General features: G+C 42.6%; 1 protein-coding gene across 1 annotated transcript; it reads left to right on the top strand.

Moving 5' to 3' along the window:
• Positions 1-2,611: 2,611 nt before the first annotated feature.
• On the top strand, positions 2,612-25,557 carry MTMR8 (myotubularin-related protein 8). Its single transcript, XM_034063997.1, is given in 16 exon segments — positions 2,612-2,730; positions 4,293-4,415; positions 5,058-5,220; positions 7,119-7,276; positions 8,761-8,889; positions 9,846-9,980; positions 11,813-11,945; positions 13,363-13,472; positions 14,562-14,687; positions 16,318-16,367; positions 17,203-17,403; positions 17,829-17,957; positions 18,870-18,915; positions 18,917-18,997; positions 20,488-20,688; positions 20,690-25,557. Coding segments are annotated over 16 exon segments (1,893 nt in total). The 5' UTR covers positions 2,612-2,706; the 3' UTR covers positions 20,774-25,557.
• Positions 25,558-27,457: the final 1,900 nt, after the last annotated feature.

Below are 27,457 nucleotides of genomic sequence, written 5' to 3'. Positions count from 1 at the left end.
GCTTTCCCTGACAATGGGATGACTCAAGTCAGCAATGATGACACCATGAGCACGATTTCACAATAAAATAATCAGTCACTTTGTAAAAAAGGGCAAATTTATGCAGCCACTTGGAAGGAAAAAGCAAAGTGAAGCCTAAAATTCCTTTCATTTACAGTGAGAAATGAAGCATGAATAAGGTGATTAAAACTGTAATTAAACAAGAGTCAAATCCACAGACCTGCACCATATACAGAAGGAGGCTCCCAGAGAGACAGCACAGAAGAATCCTTTTTCCACTGCAAGCCCACGGAACATCCCTCCTTGATTTGATCTCTAATGAGAAGTGATGTCCAGAAGCCCCTCTGTTTACCCTTGAATAAAAGCTGGGCCTCAGGAAAAGGTCTGGCTGATTTTCTCACTATGTGAGAAACACACATCCTTAGTGCATGCACGGATACTGAAATCTGAGCTTCATTACAAATGGGGAAAAACAATTGTCTAAGTATGGCAGGAGAAAACCCCAGAGGAGGTTCTGTCTGCAGCCAAGTAACACTTGAGTTTGGCTCCAGCCCTCAGTAATACCCCTTTCATTTGCCAAACACCATCTCCATTCTCCAGGTGCTGCTAACATCCTAACACCACACTGCAGTCAAGTACCATCCCTGCTCTCCTTCGCTGTATTATACACTTCTTGGCATGTTTTCAATAGCTTTCCTAAACCCACATTCAAATTCACTCTGCTAGGTTTCCATCTCTTGCTGAGAGGCAGATAATCCAGCCTTTGTCACGATGGATTGAGTCCTGTCTCCCAAAAAAGAACAACTCCATTTCATCAGAGAAAAATAGTTAGGAATGGATTTGTCCCTGCTAACAAGCTGGACTGGGTCAGAGCTTTGTGCACTGGAACAAAGAGTTTAAGCCCCTGAAACATGTTAGTATTGTAGCAAATATTCTATTCAGTCCCTCTAGAATTCGTATTTTAAAGCACTGGATCACTTGTATTTTGTTAGATGGTGTCTTACACTATAGGAAGAGTACCTGTCAGATCCTTACAAAGCACTGCTCTGCTCTGCATCTAATTCAATGTGTTCTCTTTCTGTTTCTATAGTACAAGAAGTCTCAGTGCTTGTAGCTGTTTCCAGAGGTACCAAGACAGCAGCCCCCAGCTAACCCAGCGCAGTGCCCAGGGGCAGACAGCATTCCTGGCTCTCAGTCCTTGATTCAGCCATTCATGCTGAGCTTTAACCCAACAGGGAGCTCAGTGTGCAATGGAAGCTGCTAAATAACGTTCAGAAAACAACTTTCCCACTTGCCAGGGCGAGAAAGAACAGCTCCATGTCCTCGGGGAAGCCCAGGGTCTGTGGTGTTTGAAGGCTGAGGTTTGAGGTCTTATTCTTACATAGCACAGAATGGTATCTACAGAGATTTGTTTGAAACTAAACACACCTGCTTTGGCCTTGCTCAGGCTTATCTCAGGGTCCCATTCCATGAATGTTCATGCAAGTGATTTCTCAGTAACCCAGCTCTTTGCAAAAGCCAGATTTATCTTTGTTTTCCCAAGTGCAGGCAGCAAGAACAGTTTATAGGAGCATGCCTTGTGATGCTTGGGGGAGAGAAACAATGCCATGTCATGCTAAGACCATTAAAACCCAAGAAGTGCAGCTCAAATGGCAAGGCAATGAGCAAGAAGGCTGTGATGCTTCTCAGATGCATTCTTCTTCTCTGGGAAGATAGTTCCAAATCTATTTGTGACAGTCAGAATTGTAAAATATGGGCAAAATCCGTGCTCCCCAAGGCTATTTCTTGAGCAGCTATTTTCTGAGTATCATTATAGTGAGAAAAACAACCTCTGAATGCCAAATTCATGCCTGGTGTCATTCAGGCATCAGCACCCCAGCAACAGGCTTGGCCGAAAGGACAGAACACCGAGCACCTGGACTGGACTGTACCCAAACCATCACCACAAGGTATTTTTGGTACCTTTATAACACTTGTAAAGGAAGCTCCTTTTCAATAGCCTCCCCCTGGACTCCTACTACAGGAGCATAGCAGTGTGGGTGTCGAGTAATCCTTCACTCAGGAGCAAGTGTGTTTTCCTCAGCCAAAATGTGCTTTTCTGTCACATTACACAGGAGTTCAGTGCTCTGTTGATGGGGATTTACTGTGCATACAGTGACAAATGGTGTTGTTCAGGGGTCAGCACTGGGACCAGTGCTCTTCAGCATCTTGGTTGGCAACATGAACAATGGGAGGGAGCACCCCCTGCAAGTCTGACGGCATGAGATGCTGTCAACACGCTGGAGGGAAGGGATAGGATCCAGACGGACCTAGACACACTTGAGAGGTGGGTCTTGGGTGAACCTCATGGAGTTCAACACGGCTAAGGACAAAGTCCTTCACATGGGCTGGGGCAATGCTAGGCTAAGACAGGCTGGGGAAGGCTGGACTGCAGCAGCCCTGAGGAGGAGGACTTGGGGTGCTGGTCCATGACAAGCTCACCACAACAGCAGTGTCGGCAGAAGGAACTCATAAGGAGATCAAAGCAGTCCCAGGTCCTCCATGACCACCCCTGCCCTCACCCACCATGGCGGCCGCAGCATCGCCCCCCCTCCCCCCGCTGCTCTCGCGAGATTTGCGACGGGGCGGGTCGGGCGCTGCCCCTTGCAAATGGCGGCGCGCGGGCGCGCTGAGGTAAAGCGGGGGTAGGCGGGCGGTGCTGCCGCCATGGAGTACATCACCACACCGAAGGTAAGATGGGCCGACACGGGACTTCGGCTGCTGCCCCTTACAGTACACCCGCGGGGCTTGGGGGCTGCAGGAAGGGCCGGGTGTGGGGCGTCTGAGGTGGAGCCCCTCGGGGGGCGGTGGGCCTCGACTGGGGCTCTGGGCAGGGCCTTGCGTTTTTAGAGGCTGGTTTTGTTTTAAACTCGGATTTTTAATCAACGCCGTGTCTCTGCTTTCCTCCAAGGCATAACTGTCCGTGAGCATCACTTGTTTTTTCAAGCTGGCCATCGATAAGGCTGTAAGGTTTAAAACTACTTGGTATATAGGTAATTCTTACTGTATTGCCTTGTTGGAAAGGAAATACCTAGTAAGGGTGATGTTCAAAAGGCGTTTTAGGTTCGATTCATATAAGCTTTGTTTATATCAAAGTGCAGAGACCTCTTCAGTGTAAAGAAGTGAATCAAATTGTGCTTTTTCAGTTGAATAAAGTGAAGCAGGAGCTCCGGCAATGCTGTGTTCATGACAGCTGGGAGAATTGTATTTACTTCACACAGCTGCCTGCCTACAATCGAGTTCTTTAATTATTATTAGTCTTTAAAGATGCTGCTTGCTGTATTTTGTGGGTTTTTTTTTATTTGCTATGATGCTAATTTGGGGATGCTCCTTACCCATGTTGCCTAAGGGGCTTTGCTGGACCTGCTTGTATCTAGTGGGACTGAAAAAGGGCAATGTTAGATGTAGTTATTATGTGTGCTGGAAAATGGGATGTACCGGGAGGACACACAGCCCAGACCTCTGCTCTTCCAGTTCATCTGCTGACATTTGCTGTGCTTTATCTCTACTAATGGCCTCTAAGGAAATTTATGTATCCAGTACCCAGGACTAGTGTATTGTGTACTGTTAAACTGTTTTCATATATATGTTTTATATATGTTTTTGGTTTTTTTGTTATTATTTTTGCTTAATGATGAATTAAAAAATGCCCTCTGTGTGCCTTAAGAAGCAAATAGGTCTGGAGAAAAATCAGTCAAATAATGTACAGTACTTAAAACCTCACGTTTTGTTATGTTTACATTGACGTTCTTAGAAACTGGTTCTATTAATTAGCTTAGTGTGGTTTATGAAGTGCACATGCATGCCTAAGAAGTGTGTTGGGAGAAATAGCTACTAACACTTGTTTATAGGGACTGAGCAGTAGGAGGTCAGACTGGAGGGGGCTGTTTCTTCTGCAGGAATACTGTGATTATACTGATCATGGACAGTCTTTCACACCTCTTTGACTTACCATTTCTGCAGCCTTGCACAGTAATAAACTGTGATTGTCTTGGCTGCACATCCAGTAATTGTGTTGCTCACACTGGTGCTAAACCTGGGCTCTTTGCTTAACCTTTTTGGCTTTTAATTGCTGGAGAAATTGATTGAGTTTATAGGATAAATCTGAGTTACTGTTGTAGGTGACTTGAATTCCTGTGTTTTTTTGTCTTACTTCCCATTTTGTATATTAGGAGTTAAATGACTGTGGTTCAACTTAAATATTTCCTCACTCAAAGTTAAACTCAGTGTTTCATACTCTTTCTATGTTGCAGGTTGAAAATGTGAAATTACTAGATCGCTACACAAATAGGAAAGCAGCAAATGGGACATTATATCTGACAGCCACCCACCTTATCTATGTAGATGCATCTACTGATGTCAGGAAAGAAACATGGGTAAGTTGTGATACATGGAGTCTCTTCAGAAGCATGTATAAAAACTACTTCATATCTTATATCCAAAACAGGTTTGTGAATTCCACTATTGCAGTGTTTTTTTTATAGTATTTTGAGACCAAATGCTTAACAGAAACAGCTGGTGTTGAAGCTAGAACAGTAATGGGACTTGATACAGGTCGCTCGCTGAATTTGTGCTAGTTCCAGGAACACAACAAACTTGTTTGGCTTCCTATCTGAAGCTCAAGTCACCAAACTTGAATGTACAGCTTTTAGAAGTGTGAAATTAGGACTGAAATTACAATTTTTAATTAATTCTACATTAAAATGGGAATGACAAAATATATTGCATATGAGGGTGGAGGGAAGGCAAAGTGAACCGTGTAAACTGAGCTGCATGTCAGCCTCAAGGTAATTTATATACATCTGTACTTTTTCAGTCTTGCTCTTAGTTACCAGCCTTTGTATGTGCAGTTGGGGTGTTATGTTTGTTTGATAAATATCTCAAACTCACTTTTTGCTGCTAGTTAGATGCAGCAAGCTTAAACAACTGATAGTATTTGAAGAACTCCATATCTGCTTGTACTGCTCATGACCTTAAAAGTGCCTTCTGAAAACCACTGTTTATTTCCTGTTTTGCAGATTCTGCACCACCATATTGCAACTGTAGAAAAGCTGCCTCTGACCACAGCTGGATATCCACTCCTCATTCACTGCAAGAACTTCCACGTGGCTCACTTTGTTATTGGGCAGGAACGTGACTGTCACGAAGTTTATACCTCATTGCTTAAACTCTCACAACCAGGTATTTAGGCCTTGCTAATTGTTGAAGTGCTTCAAGCTGGAAGCCATAGAGTTTTACCTGCCAGACCTTTGGGTTTGTGGTGTTAGTACAGAAAGGGGAGGATGTGGAGTCAGAATCTCTTCCCACCACCAGAGATGATCAGTGAGGGTTGGCTCAGTAAGTAGAGTGCTGCTGTGTGGACTCCAGGATGTTCACTTCCGCATAAAATGCGTGTCTGTTGTGGCAGTGGAAATGAGGTAGTGCCCATTGTCGCACATTTCTGTGACTTGGCTGTTGGGTGAGTGTGGTTCTGCCCTTTCCAGTTGATCTGGATGCTCACAGAATTCTGAAACCCCACAAATAAAGCTTTAAACATTGGCATATTTCATTTGTTTCCCAACAGCCTCTTTAGGCTACTCTTCAGTGTTTGTCGTTCAGTTGTGAAATCCTCTGCTTCTCCCTGGCTGTTGTCACTTAGAGTCACTCTCAGATTGTAAGCAAAACATCCTCAAAAGCATCTGATCTCTTCTGGCTTCAGCTTTTTAGTCCATCATGGATGAATCTTCAGGCTCTTTGCTCTTCTTGCAGGACAGCATTTCGCTGAGTTTCGTACCTAGCTTCTGTCTGTGGCAGCTTCTGGTTTTGGGGTGCTCCCTTTATGAGCCAGTATTTGGAGTTTGGCATTATTATAAGGATGCCACTTGTAATTGCATTTTGTAATGATGTCACTAGGCTAAGGGAGGGGAATTGATATCACCAGTCTGCTTCATGCTGCTGTCACACAGGACTTTAATAGAAATGCTGTAGTAGGAATACTTTTTGCTTAGTTCAGGGTTTTTTGGATGATATTTAGGCTTGGGTCTGTTCCCATCATGTCCCTTGTGCTCTGAGCTTTGGAATTTTCCTAGGTCTGACAACTGGCAAGTTTCTGGTGATGTTTAAAAGCTGTCAGTGTTCTCTCAGTTTTGAAAATCAGAGGCTTAATGTAGCATCTTGAGGCATAGGAGCTGTTGCTGCTGAGGCTTCTGGCAGTTTCTTTTGTCTTATGGCTGTTTGTGTAGAGTGCTGTAGGTTTTCCTTTTGGGTTTTCTTTTTCTAGATTATAAGTTCTCTTTTGTTGCTTTGAAACTCTTGTGTATATGCTTCCTTCATGGCTTTTTGTCAGAGCATATGATGATTTGATTTGCACATGTGTGATTGACAGCTATGGTTACCTGTCTGGTAACCTGGCTACTTTTATCAGACTCTGACAGGTTTCACTCCGGAGCACTTGCTGCCTTGGGAATCGGCTGAATGAGTTATTAGTTGGATTTGTATCTTATAAAGAGAAGGAAGGAAATTGGGATGGTGGAGATGGAGGGAAGCAGAAATTAGCACTTGTCAGACACGGCCTGAAGCTTTTGTTGGGTGATAGGAATATCAAAGCCTTCTGTCAAGTGTTCCATGCAGCTCTGAACTTGCTGTTGAGTGATGAGCTTATAGGTGTGCAAGAGCTGGTTCATGAACTCTGCACAGAAAATAAATCTTTTAAGATATGTTTTCATTTATGGGTTAATCCTTATGATATAAATCTCATCTAACATGCCTATTGCAGTGACTTCAGTAGGAAATAATGTGATCAGGAAAAATTACTACTTTGAGGTTTCAGTTAATGCTAACAAAATATTTTAGTTGTCTCCTTATATGTGGGAACTGAGTATTGGAAATTCCTGAGGATTTCAATATGAACTGTTGGTACTATCTTGAATGAAAACCTGTAAATGTGAGGTTTGGGTGCTTAAAATTTCCCTGCTCTTCTATGTAGTGCTCAATTGTTTTATTTTCAGGGGTGAGAGTCAGTCTAAGTTTGCTTGGAGGAGTGAAGTACACAAAGTAAAGAAAGAAAACTTCTAACTAGTTAATCTTTTTCTTCTTTCCAGCAAAACCTGAAGAACTCTATGCTTTCTCTTATAATCCTAAAGTGTCTAAAGAGAGCCGGGAGATTGGATGGAAGCTGATTGATTTAAAAGTAGATTACCAGCGTATGGGAATTCCAAATGACTACTGGGAACTAACAGATGTTAATAAAGACTATGAGGTAATTTTTGCACACAGCAGTCATTTAATGCAGTATCTCTTATTTGTTATTAAGGATATGCAGCAGTCCTGGTGCTGCATAAGTGATCCCTCGGGGGGGGGAATGAGCTCAATTGGCTCTGATCGAAGCAGCATCGTCTTGATGTGAAGTTGAGGATAAGGATTCTATGGAAGAACAGAACAGAGCTTCAGAGTCACCTTGGCTTGCTTTGATCCCCCTGGCAAAGTACCAGATACTTGTTTTTCTAGAGGAATGTCAAACCATCTGTTACAAAAACTTGAAGTACCCTTTGCTGCTTTTGGCATTTCCAGGCCCTGTCCCACCAGGCTGGTGGCAGATGCATAGAAGAGAAATAAGTGGCAGCGGTTTGGCTTGATGGGGAATGAGGCAGAGTGGAAAGGGACTAGATAGGGAAGGGGGAAGAGCAGCAGCAGAAATCAGTTTTTTCTTGGTTGGTTGGATCTTCTGCTAAATCAGGGCACTCATGCATTTCAGTCCTAACTGGCTGCTGCTGTTGTTTTCTTCTTTCTCCCCTGTAAAGCCAGATTTGATCTAAACCACATAAAATGAAAACATTTTTCAGCAAGCTTACTCAAACTCATGCTTCATTTTATTTCCCTTTTTATTTCGTCTGATGTTGTGTACTGTCGGAGCTTTCTGTCTAAAAGACAAACAGCTCTGAGGAAGAAACTAGTATATTAAGGCCTGAATCACTTCCTCCTGCTCTCTGTTCCCTTCCCCCACAAGCTTCCTTTGCTTTTGTGGTTTGGGTTGAAGAAATACAAGCCTGTGCTGTCATAATTGACTGGTAATTTTAAATGACTCTGTCTTTGGATGCCTGAATTGAGATACAATGTGAGAAGTGCTTTTTCCATTAGCTGATTAGGGCATCTGAATGTGAGCATCTAAAGTATTAATCACTTAGAAGCTTTATTTGCTAGCATGTAACTCTCAAGTGCCAGTGCTTTAGAATTTCCTCAGGGTTTCCAACTTAAAGTTGTCAAGCCTGAAGTAAAGCCAGACTTGGAGAACAGCCTATCTGTCAAGTACCTGCTGCGAAGACTGTACTTGTTCAAGGAAAAAGGACAAAGCTGGTCTCTGAGGATGCTGGAAGCTCATTTCAAGTTGAATAAGAAGGAACTTTTTAAACATAGTTGTTCTCAATACAGTTTTTTGTGACAAATCGGGAACTTTTCATAAGATTAATGGACATAAAGAGCTTCCTTTTAACATATATTGTGCACAGTGCAGTCCATTTTTCAAGGTTCAAATTGTTTTTTTTCACCACACTCCTTTATTTTGCACCTATTCCTATACTACTTTTTTGAATGCATCTTAATGGCTGGAAACTTTAGTGTTAGATACACCACAGCAAAAAATCTATTCCTGTTGTTCATAGATGCTAGATCAGAAGCTAAAGATGAATTTTTCATGCATTTTGAATTCTTCGCAGTAATACCTGGCTTTTCTTTCTTCTCACTTAGGTTTGCAGCACGTATCCTCCAGAAATAGTGGTGCCTCGAGCTGCTAGTAAGGCAGTGGTGATCGGGAGCTCACGGTTCAGAAGCAGAGGGCGGATTCCAGTGCTTTCTTACTTGTACAAGGAAAACAATGTTAGTTGGTCACTGTCTGCTGTCTTTGTTGGGGAGTGAGGGTTCCCCTTCTTGTCCATCCCCTTTTAGTGAAAGGAAAAACTGAGGTAATTATTAGAGCATATTAACTTCATGTTTGAGAGCTGTACTTCTCTTATCGCCTTTAATAATGGCTTGTTCTGAGTCGCAGAATAAGCTGGTTAAAGGCAAACTCTTGGGACGCATCCAGAGCTGTGCAAAAAGCACAAACTTTCTAAGCCTTCTGTCTGGATTTTTTTTTAATCAGCTTTCAGCAATGCCTTATTATGTAGGTTTTTTTAATCCATTCTTTGCTGTATTGAGTAATGTTTTAGCAAGATAATGTTAACTCAGCTGGATTTTCTTAGTGTTGAAGAGGAAGAACCATCCTGAAATAAATCCCCACCAGCTCAGAATAAGAGAAGGGTTCTACTGAAGACCAGAATGTGCATTTTTAACTTGCGGTCTCAGCATGTTTTAGATGCAGATGTTAGGAAAATGCTGTCACAGTCAAATGATTGTTTTCCTGAGTAAGTGTCCCTTGACCTGGGCAACTGTGTGGAGTTGTGCTGGCAACTTGGAATTTCCCTAAAGGATACTCAGTGCGGTTCTGAGCATGGCACAGCAACAACTGATAAGCAAAGTTGTGGAAATTAATGGTTTGGACAATAGAAACCAAGTAGAAAACATGAGAAGTGCTAACATTTGGGGTATTGATCATAATGCAGAGCACAGTGGGTTTGAGAGCACAGCCCTGAGGTTGCAGCAGAGCTCAATACTTTCTTAATATTCCCAAACTCATAGCTTGGAGAAATGTTCCAGTAATATTTCTGTATGTCTATGGAAGTAGGAGGTTTTTAGTGAAAGAATGGGACACTTAAACCCAACAAACTGTGTTCTTTGGGACAGTGCAGTAGAGACCATGTGGAAGCAGGCAAAGGTGAGATGTTGTTTTGCAGGCTGCCATCTGCCGCTGTAGCCAGCCCCTGTCTGGGTTCAGTGCACGCTGTCTGGAGGATGAACAGATGCTGCAGGCCATCAGAGAAGCCAACCCTGGGAGCCCCTTCATGTATGTTGTAGACACAAGGCCAAAGGTATCTTCATGGGGTTTGTGGCTACTTCTAAAGCTTGTGACTGAAGTAGTAATGCTGTTTCCAGTTCATTCTTTCATAACTCTTACACTGCATTAAGTTAAATTGTGGCAGTCCTGAATCAGGAATTCAGAATCAGGCTCCCGCTTCAGTGCCTTAATGTGATGGATGCTTGTGCATAATAAGCCAGCAACATTAAGTGCTGTTAGGAATGTTGGTGTATTCTGGGCTGAGGTGAGATTTGTGTGAAGCAACTGGCAGCTTTAAACAGCTGAGACAGTGAAGCATTTTCCTGCAGAGAGCTGGTCCTTAATACATTGAGTTGGAGAGAAGCCTCTAGGATTCAGATCCACCAGGCTGAAGTGCTTTTGTCAGTAGACCTGGGAAGGAGTGGGGCTGCCTGGAGTTTGATAACAATGGAGAAAAACAGTTCCTCTTTTTTTTTTTGCTTGTGATCTCATGATATGCAGCTTGGAGTTCAATACAGTTCAGCTTTTCTGATCTATAGGCATTATCTGGGGCTAGAACTTCTTTGCTGAGCTGTTTGTGTAAGAGGATATCGAAGATTAAATATGTAGTGACTGTCTTGAGTGACTGAATTCAGAAACCAACTCAAATGATTCCTGTAGTCATATTGATTGGCAGGCAAATTAGAACGGGGATTTTCATAGTACACAATCATTTAAATACAGATTTAAAAGTGTTTCTGATTATCTTAAAATTGAGCTTTCTGAGAACCTGCTTCACTGTTCAGACATTGCAGTTATAGAAACTATAGATTTAGTTGAACTATGGCATGGGCAAGAAGGGAAAAGGTCTTCTGGGAAGATGGGGAATGTTTCACCTGGTGGTCTGAGATGTATTTTGGCTTTTTGTAGCATGACATTTCCTAGAGAGAACCTATTCTGTAATTATATGAGTATTTATAGCAATAACTGCATGATGTTTTGGTTCAGGGACCTTCCAGTATCATGGATGTTCTACTGACATCTATCATTGATGACAGTCTTGTTCTAAAGTATTTAAAGAAGGGAGGAATTATAATTGGTCACATTTCTCCTTCTAACACAATGTGTCTTGTGTGGTAGAACTGAACCACAATGGTTGTTTAGTTATTCTGAAGATATTTATACCATATCTGACTCTTTCTTCTCTCTGGAGTCAAATCACTCCTTCCTAAATAAATATATGGGGAGTTTGAGGTGCTCCTTTGGGTTTTCTTTTGCTCCCCACTAAAGATTTCCTGGTAGCTCTTAGACTGGCTTGGGTGGCTGTTAGAATAGCTGTCTTCTTTTCTGCTTCTTTTCTGCAGTTCTAGTTGGTTGCTATATTCTTTCTGCTCAACTTGAATATTTCTGTTTCCCTCAGGTGGCTTTATTTCATCTGTGCATGTATGTCTGTGAAAAGCTTTGGAATTCTCTTACTATTTCTGTACCACCATGTATGTGTGTTACTCATACAAATGGCTTTCCTAGTTTTACTTTCATATGCTTCTGTCTGAATCTTTTGCGTAGCTTCACACTTAAGGCAGACCCAAGGTCTCTCTCCCTGTTTTGATGACAGCAGTATTGTGAAACTGGGCATGGTTTTCATGCTGGCCACCCTAAGAAATTCTGTCCTGAGTCTCTGCATATGAATGATGGACTGGAGACAGTAGCATGATTTTAGTGAAACAGCTGGAAATAGTGTCTGGGAGGTGGGAAGTGCAACTGAGGAATGACTTTGTTCAGTGTATTTTCTGGGAGATCTAGAAAGAAGGACTTGCAAAACAGACTTGTTTGTGCATACTGTTTGCTGTAGTTTTCTGTTTTCTCCTGTTCCTTCGCTTGTGACAGTTAAATGCCATGGCCAACCGAGCTGCAGGGAAGGGCTATGAGAACGAAGATAACTATGATAACATTCGCTTTAAATTTGTCGGCATAGAAAACATCCATGTGATGAGGAGCAGCTTGCAGAAACTGCTGGAAGGTGCGTGCAGGCCACGTGACTGGCCACTCTTCTTTACCCCAGTCCAGAGAATGTGAATTTCTTTTATGTGCCAAATTAAAAGGCTGGAGAAATACTCCATTGTACTCATTTTGTGAGTTATTGAAAGAAAATGGACATAGGTTGTTGAAGAAGTAACTTTCTGGGCATTTGGAAAGTTCGGAGCAGTTCAGTGTTAAACAGTATTTCTGATTTGAAATTATGGCATGATCTTCCAAAGACTTTAATCCCCTACATGCATAGTTCTTTTTATTTCTGATTCCTGTAACTGAGCTTGTCTTCAATACGTCTTAATGATTAAAGACATGTTTTAGTACATTAAAATAGATATTAAAATGCAGAGTTGCTCAGATAATTAAGCTGCTCTGTGAGACTCTGAACTTAGCGGGGGAAAAATGTGAAGCAGCACAGAAGAAATGCTGACCTGAGCTGTTGCAGATAAGGAAGTGAATCAGGTCTGTATTCTCAGTAACGTAGTTTTGGAGAGGTTCTGTCAAAGGCGAATGCACAGCTTGGGTCACACCAGTCTGCTCTGCTTGCTGCTTTCCAGCACTGTTACTGTCCTTGTGCAGAGGGGATGCTGCAAATCATTCTGCTTGGTCCCTGTGATTAGTTCTAATACAAGTACTGTCATTCAGAGTACAAGTGTAATATTTCAGGGGGCAGCATAATGGTCATCTTGCCTCCCAGTAGTTGAATAATTGATGCTACCAATTGCCAGGTGGCACTGCAGGACCCATGGTGACCTTGGAGAAAAATAAGGCTATTCACACAATGGAGAGATTGTCCTGATGACAAGTACAAGTCCTCAATTGCCTGTTCTGGCAGATTTATTTATGGTGGAAGAAGAGGAGAATAAATACTTGTTTACTTGTGTATTCTTCTCAGACAGTGATAAAAACTTTACTGGTACTTACAGGCTATGGAGCTGCATTACTAGAAGTATTTTCTTTACTGGGTTTCAATATAGCATCTGGTTTGCCTTCAAGGTTTAACTTGTTATTTCTCTAAATCAAAACTCTTCTTCAGGTCTTTGGTCACTGTATGTTAGTGGTGGTTAGATGTGTGTGTGAAGGTGACTTACAGCAAAGAAACAGCACTAAACACTTCCTTTTGTTGGAAAACCTCAGCTGAAAAAATAATGAGTTACCATTTAAAAAGAGAGGAGGAGGATGATATTTTCAGATCCTCAAGTTCTCTCATAGCTAAAAATTGCTGGTTTGTGTATTTAAGTATGGAGCCAGTGGTTTCTGTGCCCTTCAGACAGGATGTTGCTGACAGTGTGGAAATGTGAGCTTTTGGGATCTCCCAAGCTCTGGTGCTGTGAAGAGATAATGAGGAGGTGGGAAAAAGATGTTGTTAATGGAATGTCTGCTAATTCCTTCATTTGTGTTCTCAGTGTGTGAGATGAAGTCCCCCTCCATGAGTGATTTCCTCACTGGCCTGGAGAACTCGGGTTGGTTACGGCACATTAAGGCTGTGATGGATGCAGGTGTCTTCCTTGCCAAGGTAAAACTGTACTCCGACCTGAGGTGAATTAGGTGTGTATTTGTCTGTCAGGGACTGCTCCAAGGCTGGAAGATGTCTCTGGAGAGAAGGTGGGAACATATTTCTGGTCATGTTGGCCTCAGTTCTGAAAACCAAGCCTGCAGTTGGAGGACATCAGAGGTTCACCCAGCGGCTCTCCCCTACCCACTTCCTGTGCCTAAACTAAATGCCATAGGAGTTAGGACATTGTCCTGTGCCACCGTTTGTTGCAGTTGTCCAGGCTTTATTAGAACTCCTTTGAAACAAATAAAGTCACAATGTCAGTAAGTGATCTTTCTAAATGTCTCTAGCGTGGAATTACCAGTGCAAACAACTCATAACCTTGTGCTCATTAGTTACTGAACTGCTCTGAACTGCTTTAAATGAGGGATTGTTTAGAGCAAGTTATTTTCTCCTGGTTCTGTGCAATGTGGGCATTGCTAATTTTGATTATTCAACAGAGTCCTCATTTCTTCAGAGCAAGTCAGGCAGAAGGAGAAAAGTCACCAAGGCATGTGGCTGTTCAGTGATAGTAGAGGGTGTGCAGGCAGCACGTGGCGAGAGTAGGGACCTTCTGTATGTGTTGTCTTTTCTCTCTTCAAGTTTTCCTGTGTAGCCAGCAAAAAGCTATTTAGTGTTTCTATTGTATCACCAACACAAGGTAATCCATATGGGAGGAAGTTGGAATGAGCTCTTACAATTTTTCTCGGAGTCTTTTGTCCCTATGTAGCTAGTTATTATTCTTATCCACCAAATTTTTTCCTCAGAGGAGGGAACTGAAATTTCTTGGCCTTTCAGAAAACTGAGCATTTTGAGATCAGAGGGTCTTTGTTTCTTGACAGTCTGTTTCCTTCAAGGCACACCATGGCATTGTATTCTGGTTGGGGTTTCCTGTGGGTTGATGGTGATGTGCCCAGAACTGGTGCTTTTCCATGGTCTGGAGGGGAAATGACAAATTTTCCTCTTGAGTCTCAGGCCAGTCAGGTAAATGCAGCTGAAGGGACAGCATATTTAACTACAGTAACACACTAAGAAAGCTGCTCAGCTTTTGTGTGTGGTATCTCTTGACAGGCTGTGAAGGATGAGAAAGCCAGTGTGCTGGTGCACTGCTCGGACGGGTGGGACCGCACGGCACAGGTCTGCTCCCTGGCCAGCCTCCTCTTGGATCCCTTCTACAGGACTTTTAAAGGCTTCATGGTAAGAACACAAACACTGGAATTTCAAAACCAAAAAATGCTTCCTGGGTTTGTAAACAAGCCATAATTGAATGTTTTGGGCCATTTCCTGGAACAAACAGTAGGTGACCTATATAAAAGTAGCTTTGATTCCATAAACAAGCTTTAATTGCTCTGAACAGCATGGGGACAAAACACACTTGATCTGCAGTTCCCAAATCTTTGTTTCCTTGAATGTCCATGGCAGAGCCACTAATGAGATTTCAACAAGGGATAAGTGAGCAAAGGATGCAACTCTGGCAGCAATCCCCAAAAAAGTGGTTGAAGCAGCTTGTCATTTAAGATTGTCTGAGTGAATACCCTCTTACCTCCTGAGATATAAAATTGGCTGAGCTCATTCTTGTGCACTGGGCAGCACATAACCTGTATATCGGGTAAAATCTGTGCATTGTTGAAGACCCTTTTTAAAGCCATTACACATCAATTTGACCATTTGCTTCTGCTGTAGGCTTCTTATTTGAAGCTGGCACTGTATATACAGAGCAATATGTGACATTATCCTTCAATTTTTCTGTGGTTAAGTACCTGAAAGGCTGATGCTCTTTCTCAGCAGAGTTCCCTAAAAGAAACCCTGAAATCAGAGCAGTGCAAGTTCTGCCTTCTGCCTGTTGGTTGCACTGCTGGGATTGTTTCCTTGTATTCCATGCTTTCATTACTAATTACTGTTTTGGGTCTGGATTACACTGCAGTCTTCTAACAGTTAAAATGACAGAGTGTGAAACATCTGCCTGTGCTTTGGCTGCACTCTGGCCAATTCTGTGTGAACTAAGAAACGTGCTTTTGCTTATGAGAAGGAGCAGTAACTAAAACAAACAATGCTTGTCTGTCCTCTGAGCAAATGGTTTATATGCACAAATCCCAGGAGAGTGCTTATTCCTCAATAAATATAACTGTAAGGAATGGGAGAATTTGAAAGGCAATATGACTTCAAAGACCTCTGTTAGGAATTTCTGCTTTTTTGTTCTTTAAGTCTCTGGATGATGGTATCAGGAATTGATCTTTAAATCTGACCCTGCAAGGCAAGTAATAATGGATTCAGTATCAGGCATGTGTTTCCTTATGAGACGTGTTTAAAGAAAATAGTGCTTCCTTGTTGTCTTCTTGCACATAGCACAGGACATTCTGTTTAAAATAGAAAGAACTATATTCTCATCTCATCTTGAACTGCACAGTACACAGCTGTATTTCTTACACTCCTATTTGTGTGTTAAAGGTCTGTTGTATTCCAGTTGATTTTGCTGAATATCACGATACTCTGTGTTAATAGTACATAGTGATAATGTTAACATATTAACACAAATTAATATTAAGCTATAAATTCTTTTAGCTCAGTGTGTTTGTATATTACTATAACGATACAGAAATTCCCTCAAAATAGTACTGGACTTTCTTGAAATAACTTGTGATTTCAATAGTGATATAGTGCTGGTAACTGGATAACTCTAATCTATAAACCACTATTACTGTTTTCACTGGCCTCTCATACCAGGGAGGGTCAACATGGTTGTAAGCTCTGTAGATGTTAGCATCAAAGTCTTCCTTTTGCTTTTTCTAACCAAAGTAATGCTCTTTTTCTCATCTCTGTTTTGAAGGTCCTGATAGAGAAGGAATGGATTGCAATGGGCCACAAGTTTTCACACAGGTAAGAGCAGCACATTATGGGTGCAGTGACTCGGTGAAGGCTTGACAGGGAAACTAATCCTGTGTTTTCAGGTTTATGAAAAATGTTAATGAAAATACAAAACAGAGGAGAAAAGATACGGAAAATACTGGAGTTGGTGACATAAAGCCAGTATCTGCTGGGGTTATTTCATCAGTGCTTTATTACTATTGCTTTACAAAATCAAACAGTCTTGAACAAATTGTTTGAGTTCTGAGTGGTTTCCTACCTGTAAAATCACATTCACATAACGTGAGGAGTGCTGATGTTCTGGCAAGACATGTTGATTCTTCTGCAGTCACTTCCTGGAAGGAAATCTCAGCTCTTACTTGTTCAGGACTTGAACTTTTATGAAGTTCAAGGCATAAACTTGAGCCCAGTATAGTATTAAAAACCCATTTGACTTGCCATCCCTTAAGCAGATCCCTGTAATTGCCTGCATCTAGTAGGGTTATTACCTTGATGTTATGTTTACCACATTATATGCAAACATCGTGGCATAGGCTCAGGGATTCCTGGTTCACAAATGCTTCTTGTGATGCTTGCAGCAGTGTTACATGGACTAATTTGACTTTAGAGAAAGAGACATGGCACAAATCTCATCACTCCTAAGAGTTATCATTGGGACACAAGTAATGAGGGTGGCTCTCTTGAATGTGCACTTGCTGTAAGAAAAACCACATGGGTTTTTCTTTGTCTCTGCAGAATAGTTTCTTATTCTAGTAGTGAAGAAAACTTCCCAGTGGTTAAATGTTGAGGGAATTGTTTTTTTGTTGGATGACACAGGATTTACCCTGGTTTATTTGCATCTCTCTAGATGTGGCCATTTGAATGGTGACCCCAAAGAAGTCTCCCCTGTCTTCACCCAGTTCATTGAATGTGTGTGGCAGCTCATGCAGCAGTTCCCGTGCTCTTTTGAGTTCAGTGAACGTTTCCTTCTTGAAATCCATGACCATGTCTACTCCTGCCAGTTTGGCAACTTCCTTGGGAACTGCCATAAGGAGCGTGAGGATCTGAAGTGAGTTGGCAGATTGGCAGTTTAGAGAGCCAGCAGTCTAGAAGTCTCTTTAAAAGTCAGGAAAAGGGCAGGTTTGTGTGTTTGTGCTTTTAATGTAATTATGGATTGGTTAAGGGTAACCTTGTCTTGAAGGTGCTTCTGTTCTGGAGTGTGAAAACAATTTATAGATGAGTTATATTCCTGAGGACAGATGTTTTAATGTGGGCCAAAGTACTAACTTGCAGATACCCCTTTTGACTGGATCGAGTCCATTTTAAATGATTATATATTCCTCAGTGATATAACTTGTGCTTATGAAATGAATCAGATACTGTGCAAAAATAATTCTTAATTCCCTTAATGTGGTTCTGCTCAACTTAGCCAGTTATTTATCCCTTTAACTTCATTCTTTCTTTTATTGAGAAGCTGTTATTTGTAATTGACAGAATCTTTGAGAAGACCCATTCTCTGTGGCCTTTCCTCTTACAGAAGAAGCAGGAATTGAGAAATCCCTTGTACAAAGGATATACAGCTTACAAAGAGCTTCAACCTAACACACTACCTTTCAGTTTCCAGTAAGTTCCTTATTTAAGGAGGGAAGAGGGGCATTTATTTCATTGTAACATAGATTGGCAGTTCAGTTTTTACAAATTCACTGATGAACATGGTTTGTTCTACCTTTCCCCTCCATTCCTCATCCATAAACTGGGAATAACAGTGCACAGGTAACTGCTAAATAAGTGTAGGTAATGTAACTTAAAATAAGACTTTGGTGTTGAGAAAGAGGGTGAGGAAAGGCAAGGAAAAGAACTTCAGGTGTAGATAGACCCCACACACCCCCTGGCTGCTTGCTCTGCCACATTTACATTATAGGGGTTGGCAGTTGTTAAACAAAATTCCTCCTTTCCTCACTTTTTGTATATATGTATATATTAAGGAAGGCCTTTAAGCAGGAGTTTCAGTGCTCATCACTCCCAGGCTCACACAGTCAGGTAAGGGATTTCTTGTTGCCGTGTCTCTCTGCTTGCCCAGGGTGTTACAGCCAGAATGGTTAGTGCTGCTTTGTTTCTGCCTCACTCCTGGTCCCTGCTGAGGGAGGGAGGGATGTAAATGTGTTTTTAAGTGCTGTCTGTGGTTACTGGCAGGCAAAGGGCTTTAATAACAGCAGAGCAAATTGAGGGCTTGAGGGTGAGCTCCCAAGCCTTCAGTAAGTCTGCTATTGGGAAAAGCGTGTTTTCATCTTAATGCTTATACCTGCTGCCAGCACATGTGGATCATAACCTCATAATACTTAAATCCTTAAAAGTATTTTTAAACTATAAGTATTTACCCACTGATGCTGAGTTTTCTAATCCAAGGCTGTGGCAGGTTTTTAGAATGTTACTAATCTTAATTGGTTGAAAATTTGCTTCCTAAACAGCATCAGTTTGTTTGGCCAGTAGTATACAAATAACTGTTTGATTCCCTTTTCTTGCCCTGTCCTTGAGGTTTTGGTGTGGGATGTATAACCGCTTTGACAAAGGAATGCATCCAAAAACAGTGTGTGCTGGATTATCTGCTAAGCTGCATGGGCGAGAACATGAAACTGGAGGACAATGCATCTGAACTGGAAAATGTGAGTCCTGAATCTCAATAAGGCTTTAAATTACCCAGTGGTTTCGGCAGATATACCTAGGGCTGAACATTGGCCCTGAACAATGGCTTCAATGAGCTGGGTAGAGCCAGGCAAAATGAGGGGTTGAATGCCATTGCTGCAGTCAGTAAGTTTGATTTACACAAAACTCTCATCTGCTAGGTAGAAGCTGTGGTAGGTCAGGGTCTGTTGCAGTTTCCTGGTGGTCTAATTCTCTAAATGAAGCAGTTTTAAAAAGAAATCTGGGTTTCAGCTCTACTCACATCAAACTTCAAGGAGAGAAGAAAAGAATGGGCCTGATTTTCTGCACATAAAAAATATGAATATACAAAAATATTCTTGTTCGCAGCTCATCCCCTCGTTTTTCTTTCCTGCCTTCTTAGTCACAAGACACAGGTGTTAAGCAGTGGAGTTACTTAAATTGGCTTTCATGCAATAGCCAAAACATAACTGGATGCTGTGGGCTGAATTAGCCCTGAAAGTGGCTTCCTCAGATTTGAAGTGTTTTGCTAAAGCAGGGAGGGGAATCTTGCACATTAACTACGTGTGTTCTGTGGTACTGGAGAGCAGAGATCTCGTGACCAGAATAACCAAAGTCTTTCCTTCAACCCAGAACAATAAACAACCACACGTCTCATGGTGTGGTCAGCTCTGATGAGGTTCTCCAAGGAGCTGTATTTGTCTGTCTGAAAATGCAGATCTCTACTTGGCAGTGCAAGTCAGAAAAGAAAACCAGAAGTTGTCTGGTCAGTTTAAGCCCTGCAGTTTTGCTGAGGGGAAGGAAGAAGAGGGGCACATGTTATTTTGGTGTTTGTCTTCTGGAGCCACCACTGCACGTAATGAGCCTTGCTCCCTGGGAAGCAGAGTATAAATCTTCTGTTTTCCCATGCTTCCATGCACAACCTCTGCTTGTCCTTCATCAAACTGCCTTTATCTTGACTCAGAAGGGATTTTCGATCTTATTTTACCCCCATGTCATCTTGCTGAGAAAGGGAGTGATAAGAGCAGCTTGAGGGGTGCATGGAACCCAGCCAGGGTCAACCCTCCACAGTTCAATACAGCTGCCTGCAAGGAGAAGTACAGCTTTTCTTTATGCTCAAGGCTCTGCCCACAGTATCCTTTCTATGTGTATGGAAAAAAAAAAAACAAAAACAAATAAACCACAAACCAACCAAAAAAAGCCCTAAAAATACATCAGTGAGAGAGTCACCTAAAAATACAGCAATGAGAAGAACTATGTGTCCTTTGGTAGGTTAATGTGAGTGCTGAAAACTTTAGTTTTATTAATTTAACAATGATTGGATACAAACGTGTAAGGATCTGTGCTTGTGTACTTCAGTGCTGGGTTACAGAGCTGAAGAAGAGGCACTGGCACAGGACTGTTCTGTAGGCAGTTGATTTTTGTATATCTCTGGCATCTGGGAATAACAACTTCCATTAATTTCTTTTTTCATGTCATTTTATCTGTGTAGAAACTTCCTTTCCTTGATGGTCCTTTGCCCAGTGAAGGCTCTTCCTTACCTAAAGTAGGACATACTACTTCAAAAACACCGATGCTCAACACTCCTCAGGGTTATGAAGGGGAACCACCTCCTGTGCTGAGCAACGGTGCCTTTGTTGGGGATGTAGATGTTCCAGCAGGTGTGGACCAAAAGCACAAAGAGAACCTGTCCTCATCACCGGGACCTCCAGGATCTGAGTGACACCCCTCACGTGTTGGACTCTGAAGTGAAGGGTGGAAAACCTCAGCACCACTGATGAGCTCTGAGAACTGATTTCGATGAACCAGGCGCTTGTGGTGGTGAGGCCTGAAGGGGCTGTGCCCCCAGGAGGTGCAGACCCTCTGCCTATGGACAGCTGAGTGTGAGTGGTGTGTTGGCAGGGAGCTGTGCTCGCTGTAGGGCGCGCAGGCTGCATTTGGTTCGGTTCCCATTGTTTTGCAGCTGAAATGAAGGTGGTGTGTACAGAGCTGCCCAGGAGGCTGCCTTGGGTTCGTGTGAACGTTACTGCTTACTGGAAACACAACATGTTTAAGGTTCGTGACTGCTGACAGTACTTGGTGTTTCAAGCTGAAAGAAATCTTGGCCAATTTACATGGGGCATAGGAATTATGTGGTGTTTACAACTGGAGTAGGAAAGATACAATCCAGTTACTCTCAGTGATGGTGCAAGGTCATCTTAAAATGATTACTTTCCTCCCCCCCCCCTTTTCTTAGCTGTGAATGAATTTGCATGGACCCTCACCTGTGCCAGAACTGATTCATTTTCTGTTTCCTATGCATATTTGTTAAACAAAACCAAACCCCCCTGTGCCTTTTTATGGAGACCTTTTAATGTTGACCCATGCAATGTTCTCTTTATTACTGTAATGTAGAGTGTAGTATTTGGTTGTCTTTGTAGGCAGTATTTTTAAACCAGTTTTTTTACCTGCTCTGACTTTTCCAGGATCTTTGCTCATCCCCTGAGTACAGTAGCTTCCCTCTAAGCTGACCTTTCAAAGGGTAAGGACCACATTTACTGACTGTGAGAGAGCAGCAACCCACAAAGCTTGTGTAACCTGTGGCTTTGTGACAGAGAGAGGATGACAAGTGAGAAAAGATAGGAAAAAAATTGTATGGTTTTTATTGTCTCTTATGATCTTGGTTAAATTGAAGCAAGAGAGTAATGTAGTTTGAAGCTGGAGTCGATGTGCTCTCCTTATATCCATTGACAAGGCAGTAGTTACAGATCTGGGGTGTTCTGCTACTGAAATGGGTTTTCAAATGGTTATTTCACATCATGTGCTGTGTTACCATAGTGCAGGTTGTCTTGGATGCTAAAATTACATGAACCTTGGAGATGTTTTGTCTGTACTGTCTCATGGTGATGAACTTTGTACTTCTGTGGAGCTGGTGACAAAACCTGACCTGGGACATGTCCTGTTAGTGGAACACAGAGTGGATGTCTTGGCTTGTGGCTGTGGCTCCAGCTTGGGCTCACTCTGGCTGTTAGCACTGCTTGGTTTCTTTAACTGTAGGAATCTCAGCTGGAGACACCAGTTCAAAGTTGGGGTTTAAAACAGAAACTTATATTCCATTTATCCATAAGTCTTGTGGAGAAAGAGGGGCTTGTCCTGCAGGAAAATGGTTGGTCAGAAAAGCTGTTCCCTAGTACTTGTTCTGGGCAAGCTTCTAAAGATGTGCGTAAATGAACAGAATTTCTTCGTGCAGCTTCACTCAAGCTGCTTTGTTGCTTTCTTCTGGATCTTGATGTTTCAATGAGATGCTACCATTAGGTCTTAAAACCAGGGATTTTATGAAATTTTAAAAGGAACTATAAAGATTGTTTAAGTTAACCCTCCCAATCTGCAATGAAAAGCAGAAACATTCCACTATAACAGCAGAAAATGCAATAGCCGTTGTTCATGTGCTCATATATGGTGAAATAACCAGGTTAGCTTCAATGTTCAAGTAGAAAGAAAAAAACCCCAGAACTTCCCTGAGTGTCTCACTTTGTGTAAGAAAACAGATCTTTTAAGTATATCAGAAGACCCCAGGAAAAAGGGCAGTACCTGAAAACAGAGTTTTCAGTGTCTAGAATGGCAAAGAGATACTGGTTTTTAATGTGCAGGTTTGTCAATTTTAAAGCAAGGAATGTAGTTGTTTTCAAGGTAGAATTACAGTGCATGAGGCATTTAAAAACAAAGCACAGGCAGGCCTGGTTTGGGATTTTAATGATGTTTGGAATTTGTTGTTTTAGGGGTTAGAAGATCAGTGGATGGTGTTTGTAGCTTCTCAAATAGAGAGCTCTGAAATGGTAAATGGGACCAAGACTGGCACTTTCAGGACCAGCTATTCTGGATGTCATCAGTCTTTGTAACATGTTCTCTACTGAAAGTTAGAGATTCAGGCCTGCAGTGAATTTGACTGCTGAAGGATTTGGGCACACCACTGGTAAATCATTGTAGAAAAGCATTTTGCAGAAGGTTTCTGCACATGTTTATGTGTTGCCTTGAGTTCTGAATTACCATATATTACCTTGGAGAAAGTATAATCATCTTTGCTTATTCCCGAAACGTAAATTCCACATCTCTGCAAATCCTTCTTGATGACAAGATTACTACAGGTGCATAGAACTGTGAAAGATTACTCCATATACTGAAAGTATTAGTAAGCTCTTAGTAATCTTGCTGCTTTTGACTTCAGTAACAAAACAATGGATGACTTTATACTTTGAAATGCAAGACCTAGCCAAAATAAAAGGGTAATAGTCTGTCTTTTTAAACCTCTTGGATTTAATGTATTAAAAATCATTCCTGCTGGTGCTGTAAATATATGGAGCTGGAAAAGATTCCAGTGTTTCCTGTCTTTCCATTAGCTTATTTCTTTGCAAACCAATTACCTGGAAGCTTTTTAGTTTTGATAGTAACTCTTGGGTGTTTCAAGACCAAAAATGAGAAGCTGTTCCATTTGCTGCAGCACATCCTCAGGTCTCTGCTCAGCTAGATTCCTTCCCAGAGCCTCACCAGAACCCCATGTTCTCTCCTCATGGAGCGTCCTGCTGACAGTGGCAAGTGACTTCATTATATGTTCCCTAAAAGTGTTAAAGGCAATGTAAATCTGTTTCATAGGAATCTTCTTGGCAAGCACTGTGTAGGTAAAAAGTTCATGTAGCTTGTTCGTTCTAGTGGAGAATCCATGTGTTGTGAGGCCACAAAGCTTTTTACATGGAACTGTTGAGTGAACAATGTAATTTGCTGCTTTCCATTTGGATTCCAAGAACTGGGAAGGAGGAGGGATCCTGTTTGCTCTGCTTGTGTAAAACTCTTCCTTTTCTGGAGCACCTCTTGCTTTACCAAGATACCCCACGGCATCACAGTGTCATGTTCTACCTTGGATTTCTCTTGCTACTAATAGGTAAAGCACTGCAATGGGCAAGTGCCTACAATACTGTGTGTTAAAGCTACTACCTGGAAGTAGAAGAGGGGCTCGTATATCTTCATTTCTCATTTGAAATGTCTTAATGTGAACTTCATAACGCTAGGTTTGTAAACTTGGTTTTTGTTCTGCAGTTGTTGCCTGTGGTAGGGAAAATCAATTGATGCTGTTTGGTTTACAGGAGAAAAAAAGGGAATGATTGGTTTGCCTGTGGAGTTGTAGTTGGTCCTTTTTCACAGGAGAGAAAAAGCAGTTTGTTAAAGCCTGGAGGTGTAATTCCCTTGTGGCTGTGTATCCTGTTCCTGCTCTTAGTGAATGCCATTCATTTAAGTACTTAGAAGAAGAATCCACCAGCGATGTGGGTGCTGCTGCCATGCAGGGATGGGAAAGGAGGCCTCCTCCTAGGTACCTGGTGAGCTTCAGTGAGCTCCTCAGGTCCTGGTGAGGACTCTGCTGGGAACTGAAGATGCTCAAAGCTTCAAGAGATCAACACTTCGAGTTAGTCTTTGCTGAGTTACAGCTGGAAATCTGAAGTGACCCGTGCCTGGTGGTGTGTCAGGTTTGGAGGTGGTGAGCACTGAGAGGGAGCATCCTGGCATCTAACAGAGCTGTAACACCTGCAGGGGGAAGCACTTAAAAAGGGCTGTTGTGCCAGATGCTGTTTCAGTTCCCTTGTGGCAAAAACTGGTCTTTGGGTAGCTCCAGTGCCTGATGTTGTGCTCCCAAAGGGATCACTTGGCACTGCTCAGTGATGGATATTCATGAGCGGCAATTCAAAAGGTGGCTGCTGCTTTGCTCTCCTTCCCTTCCCTACTCTTTGCTCTAAATGCTGGGTCATGCTTCCCTATGGACCTAACATGTTATTCCCTATACCACCTATAGGCACTTCCCATGCCTCAGGACGAAGCAGGGATGAAGAATCTGTTCTGAATGTAGTAGTTTGGTTTGGATTCATACACAGCACTTGACTAACTGGATGAGGAATGTCTCCAACCAGGTGATGTTGAAATCCATGTCTTCATAAGCATCTTCAGCACTAGGAGCAGCCAGGTCAGTGCCAGTTTGTGTCAGTGTAGTTGATTCAGGCAGGGATCTCAATGTCCTTTGAGCACCTCTGAACTACAGAGGCGATGCAGGAGGGTAGGTGACAATGGTTGATGCATATCTCATCATTTCTCTGTGTGTATTCATCTGTATTTAATGTAGCAGCATACTACTGGAATAACTTGTAGCACTGGATCTAGTCACGTGTAACTGAGCACACATACACTTTTCCTATTGTCCACAAACTGATCTGTGTAGGAATGCTCCCAAAACTGTGTGGTGCTCAGCTGGAAACTGTCAATGTTTGTGCTGTTTGTCAGTCTCTGGTTTTGTTGGTGTCCCTGTTGAAGGACAGTTGTTTTAAGATTGTGGGTGATAAATCCCATGTTGTTGAATGTGCTGCGATGGCTGTGTAAGTTCTTCTAGTTCACGCACTGCTTAAAAACCCCTGTTGTACCATGTTTAGGGGAGCACTGTGTCCTTTTCCCTCTAAATGTGTTTGTACCATGAAGTTTCACTTGTATTACAGTTTATTTTTATTCCCTATGGAAATAAACACCCTGCCTTTTTGAAGTAAATGACTCCTCTGTTTGATGGTTAATTAAACTCCAAGCAGAACTTCACACTTGGAAGTGTTAAAGACTTGAGTAGTGAGCTTATCTTATATGGGTCTGGGCAATCCCAGACACAACTACAGGCTGGGGAAGACTGGATTGAGAGCAGCCCTGAGGAGAAGGAGAGAGGGGGAGGAGGTGTTGGTTTGTAAGAAGCTCCCCATGACCCAGCAGTGTGTGCCTGAGCCCAGAGAGCTGGGCTGGGGCAGCCTGGAGAGGGGAAGGCTCCTGAAGGGGAGACCTTAGAGCAGCTCCAGTGCCTAAAGGGGCTACAGGAAACCTGGAGAGGGGCTTGGGACAGGCCAAGGGGAATGGCTTTAACCTGCCAGAGGGGAGACTGAGATGAGCTCTTAGGCAGAAGCTCTTCCCTGTGAGGGTGCTGAGGTGCTGGCACAGGGTGCCCAGAGAAGCTGTGGCTGCCCCATCCCTGGCAGTGCTCAAGGCCAGGTTGGACACAGGGGCTTGGAGCAGCTGCTCCAGTGGAAGGTGTCCCTGCCTGTGGCAGGGGTTGGAACTGGGTGAGCTTTAAGGTCCCTTCCAACCCAAACAATTCTGTGATGCTGTGATTCCAGTTCCTTTCTCTCCCAGACCAGAAGCCAGGTGACCTCACTGGTTTTGGAGGGACTGAGTGCAGCACTGCTCAGTGTCTTAAAAAACAGCCACCAAATGTCATAGTGCTGGTGAAGCTGCATTAAATCATATTATCTTCTGTATATTTCATTACTCTGATTGTTCCTTTTTTTACTCAGATTTTTCTTTATATATTAAAGCCCAATTCCTTTTCAGTGTTTTCTTCCTCCTGGAAAGCTCTCTGTCCATCACTCATGGATAAGCCTCTGTACAGGTGGCTCCAGGCTGACCTAAAATGCTTTCTGTGAAGCAAGGAGACCTTTCTTCTGGCTCGCTGTAAGGAATCTAGTCTGACCCATGTGGGCATTGTGTGGTACCTGGTGAAGAGATTTCTTCCTGACAGCTTTGAGTGAAGAATTTACAGTCCATCTGCTGATGCTATCATCTAAAAATGCTCCTTTATCCAGTTCTTCTCAGTCAGAACTTCAGTTGTGAATCCAAGTGGGGTTTTTTTGAGTGTGGGCGAAGTCAGGTGAGAGAATCCTCAAGGAAGAGGCAGATCCCAGGTACAAAACATGCCCCATGTGAGTAAGTAAGGTGGGCACTGATGCTGTGACAGCTCAGAGCTGTGCAGCACCAGTCCAGCTGTGCAGTTAGGCACAGCTCTGCACAGCAGAGGGATGAGGCGATAAGGATTGATTTGATGTGTATAAGGCTGTACAAAATGCTTCTGGATGCCACTTGGATTGGTAAATCCATGTAAATGGTTTCTGACTGTGCTGGGAGAAGCCATGGAGGCTGTTTTAATAACAGCCTGTAAAATAAGCACTTGGAGGCAAAAATACACCCAACACTTGGGGATTCTCAGTCCCCAGGTGCTTCAGAGTGCTTTTCCTTCTTGCTAATTTTAAATGTTCTTAATGTTGCAGTGCAATCCTTCGTGTATCTAAATGAGCCTTGCTTGCACTTAATTGGATTATTAGCATTAACACTGCCTGCAGTTGATAAAGCTTTAATTTACATTAGGGGAAAGCGCTGTCTGACAGCATCTTCATGAGGAAGATTTGAAACTTCCATGTAGAAGCAAACTCCAGCTCTGAGGGGGCAGGTTCCATTTCGAGTCACTGCTAGGACTATTGCTAAAGGCTTGTGGGCTGTGTTTTTAAGGGCTGCTGTAGCAGAAGGTGTCCCTCCCCGTGGCAGGGGGTTGGAACTGGTTGAGCTTTAATGCCCCTTCCAGCACAAACCAGTCCGTGACTGTGATTGATACACCCTTTAAGCTGTGAAGAGCCTCGGAG

Source organism: Melopsittacus undulatus, chromosome 6 (genome assembly GCF_012275295.1).
Source record: "Melopsittacus undulatus isolate bMelUnd1 chromosome 6, bMelUnd1.mat.Z, whole genome shotgun sequence".
NCBI lineage: Eukaryota > Metazoa > Chordata > Aves > Psittaciformes > Psittaculidae > Melopsittacus > Melopsittacus undulatus.
This window is presented reverse-complemented; position numbering and strand designations above follow the sequence as displayed.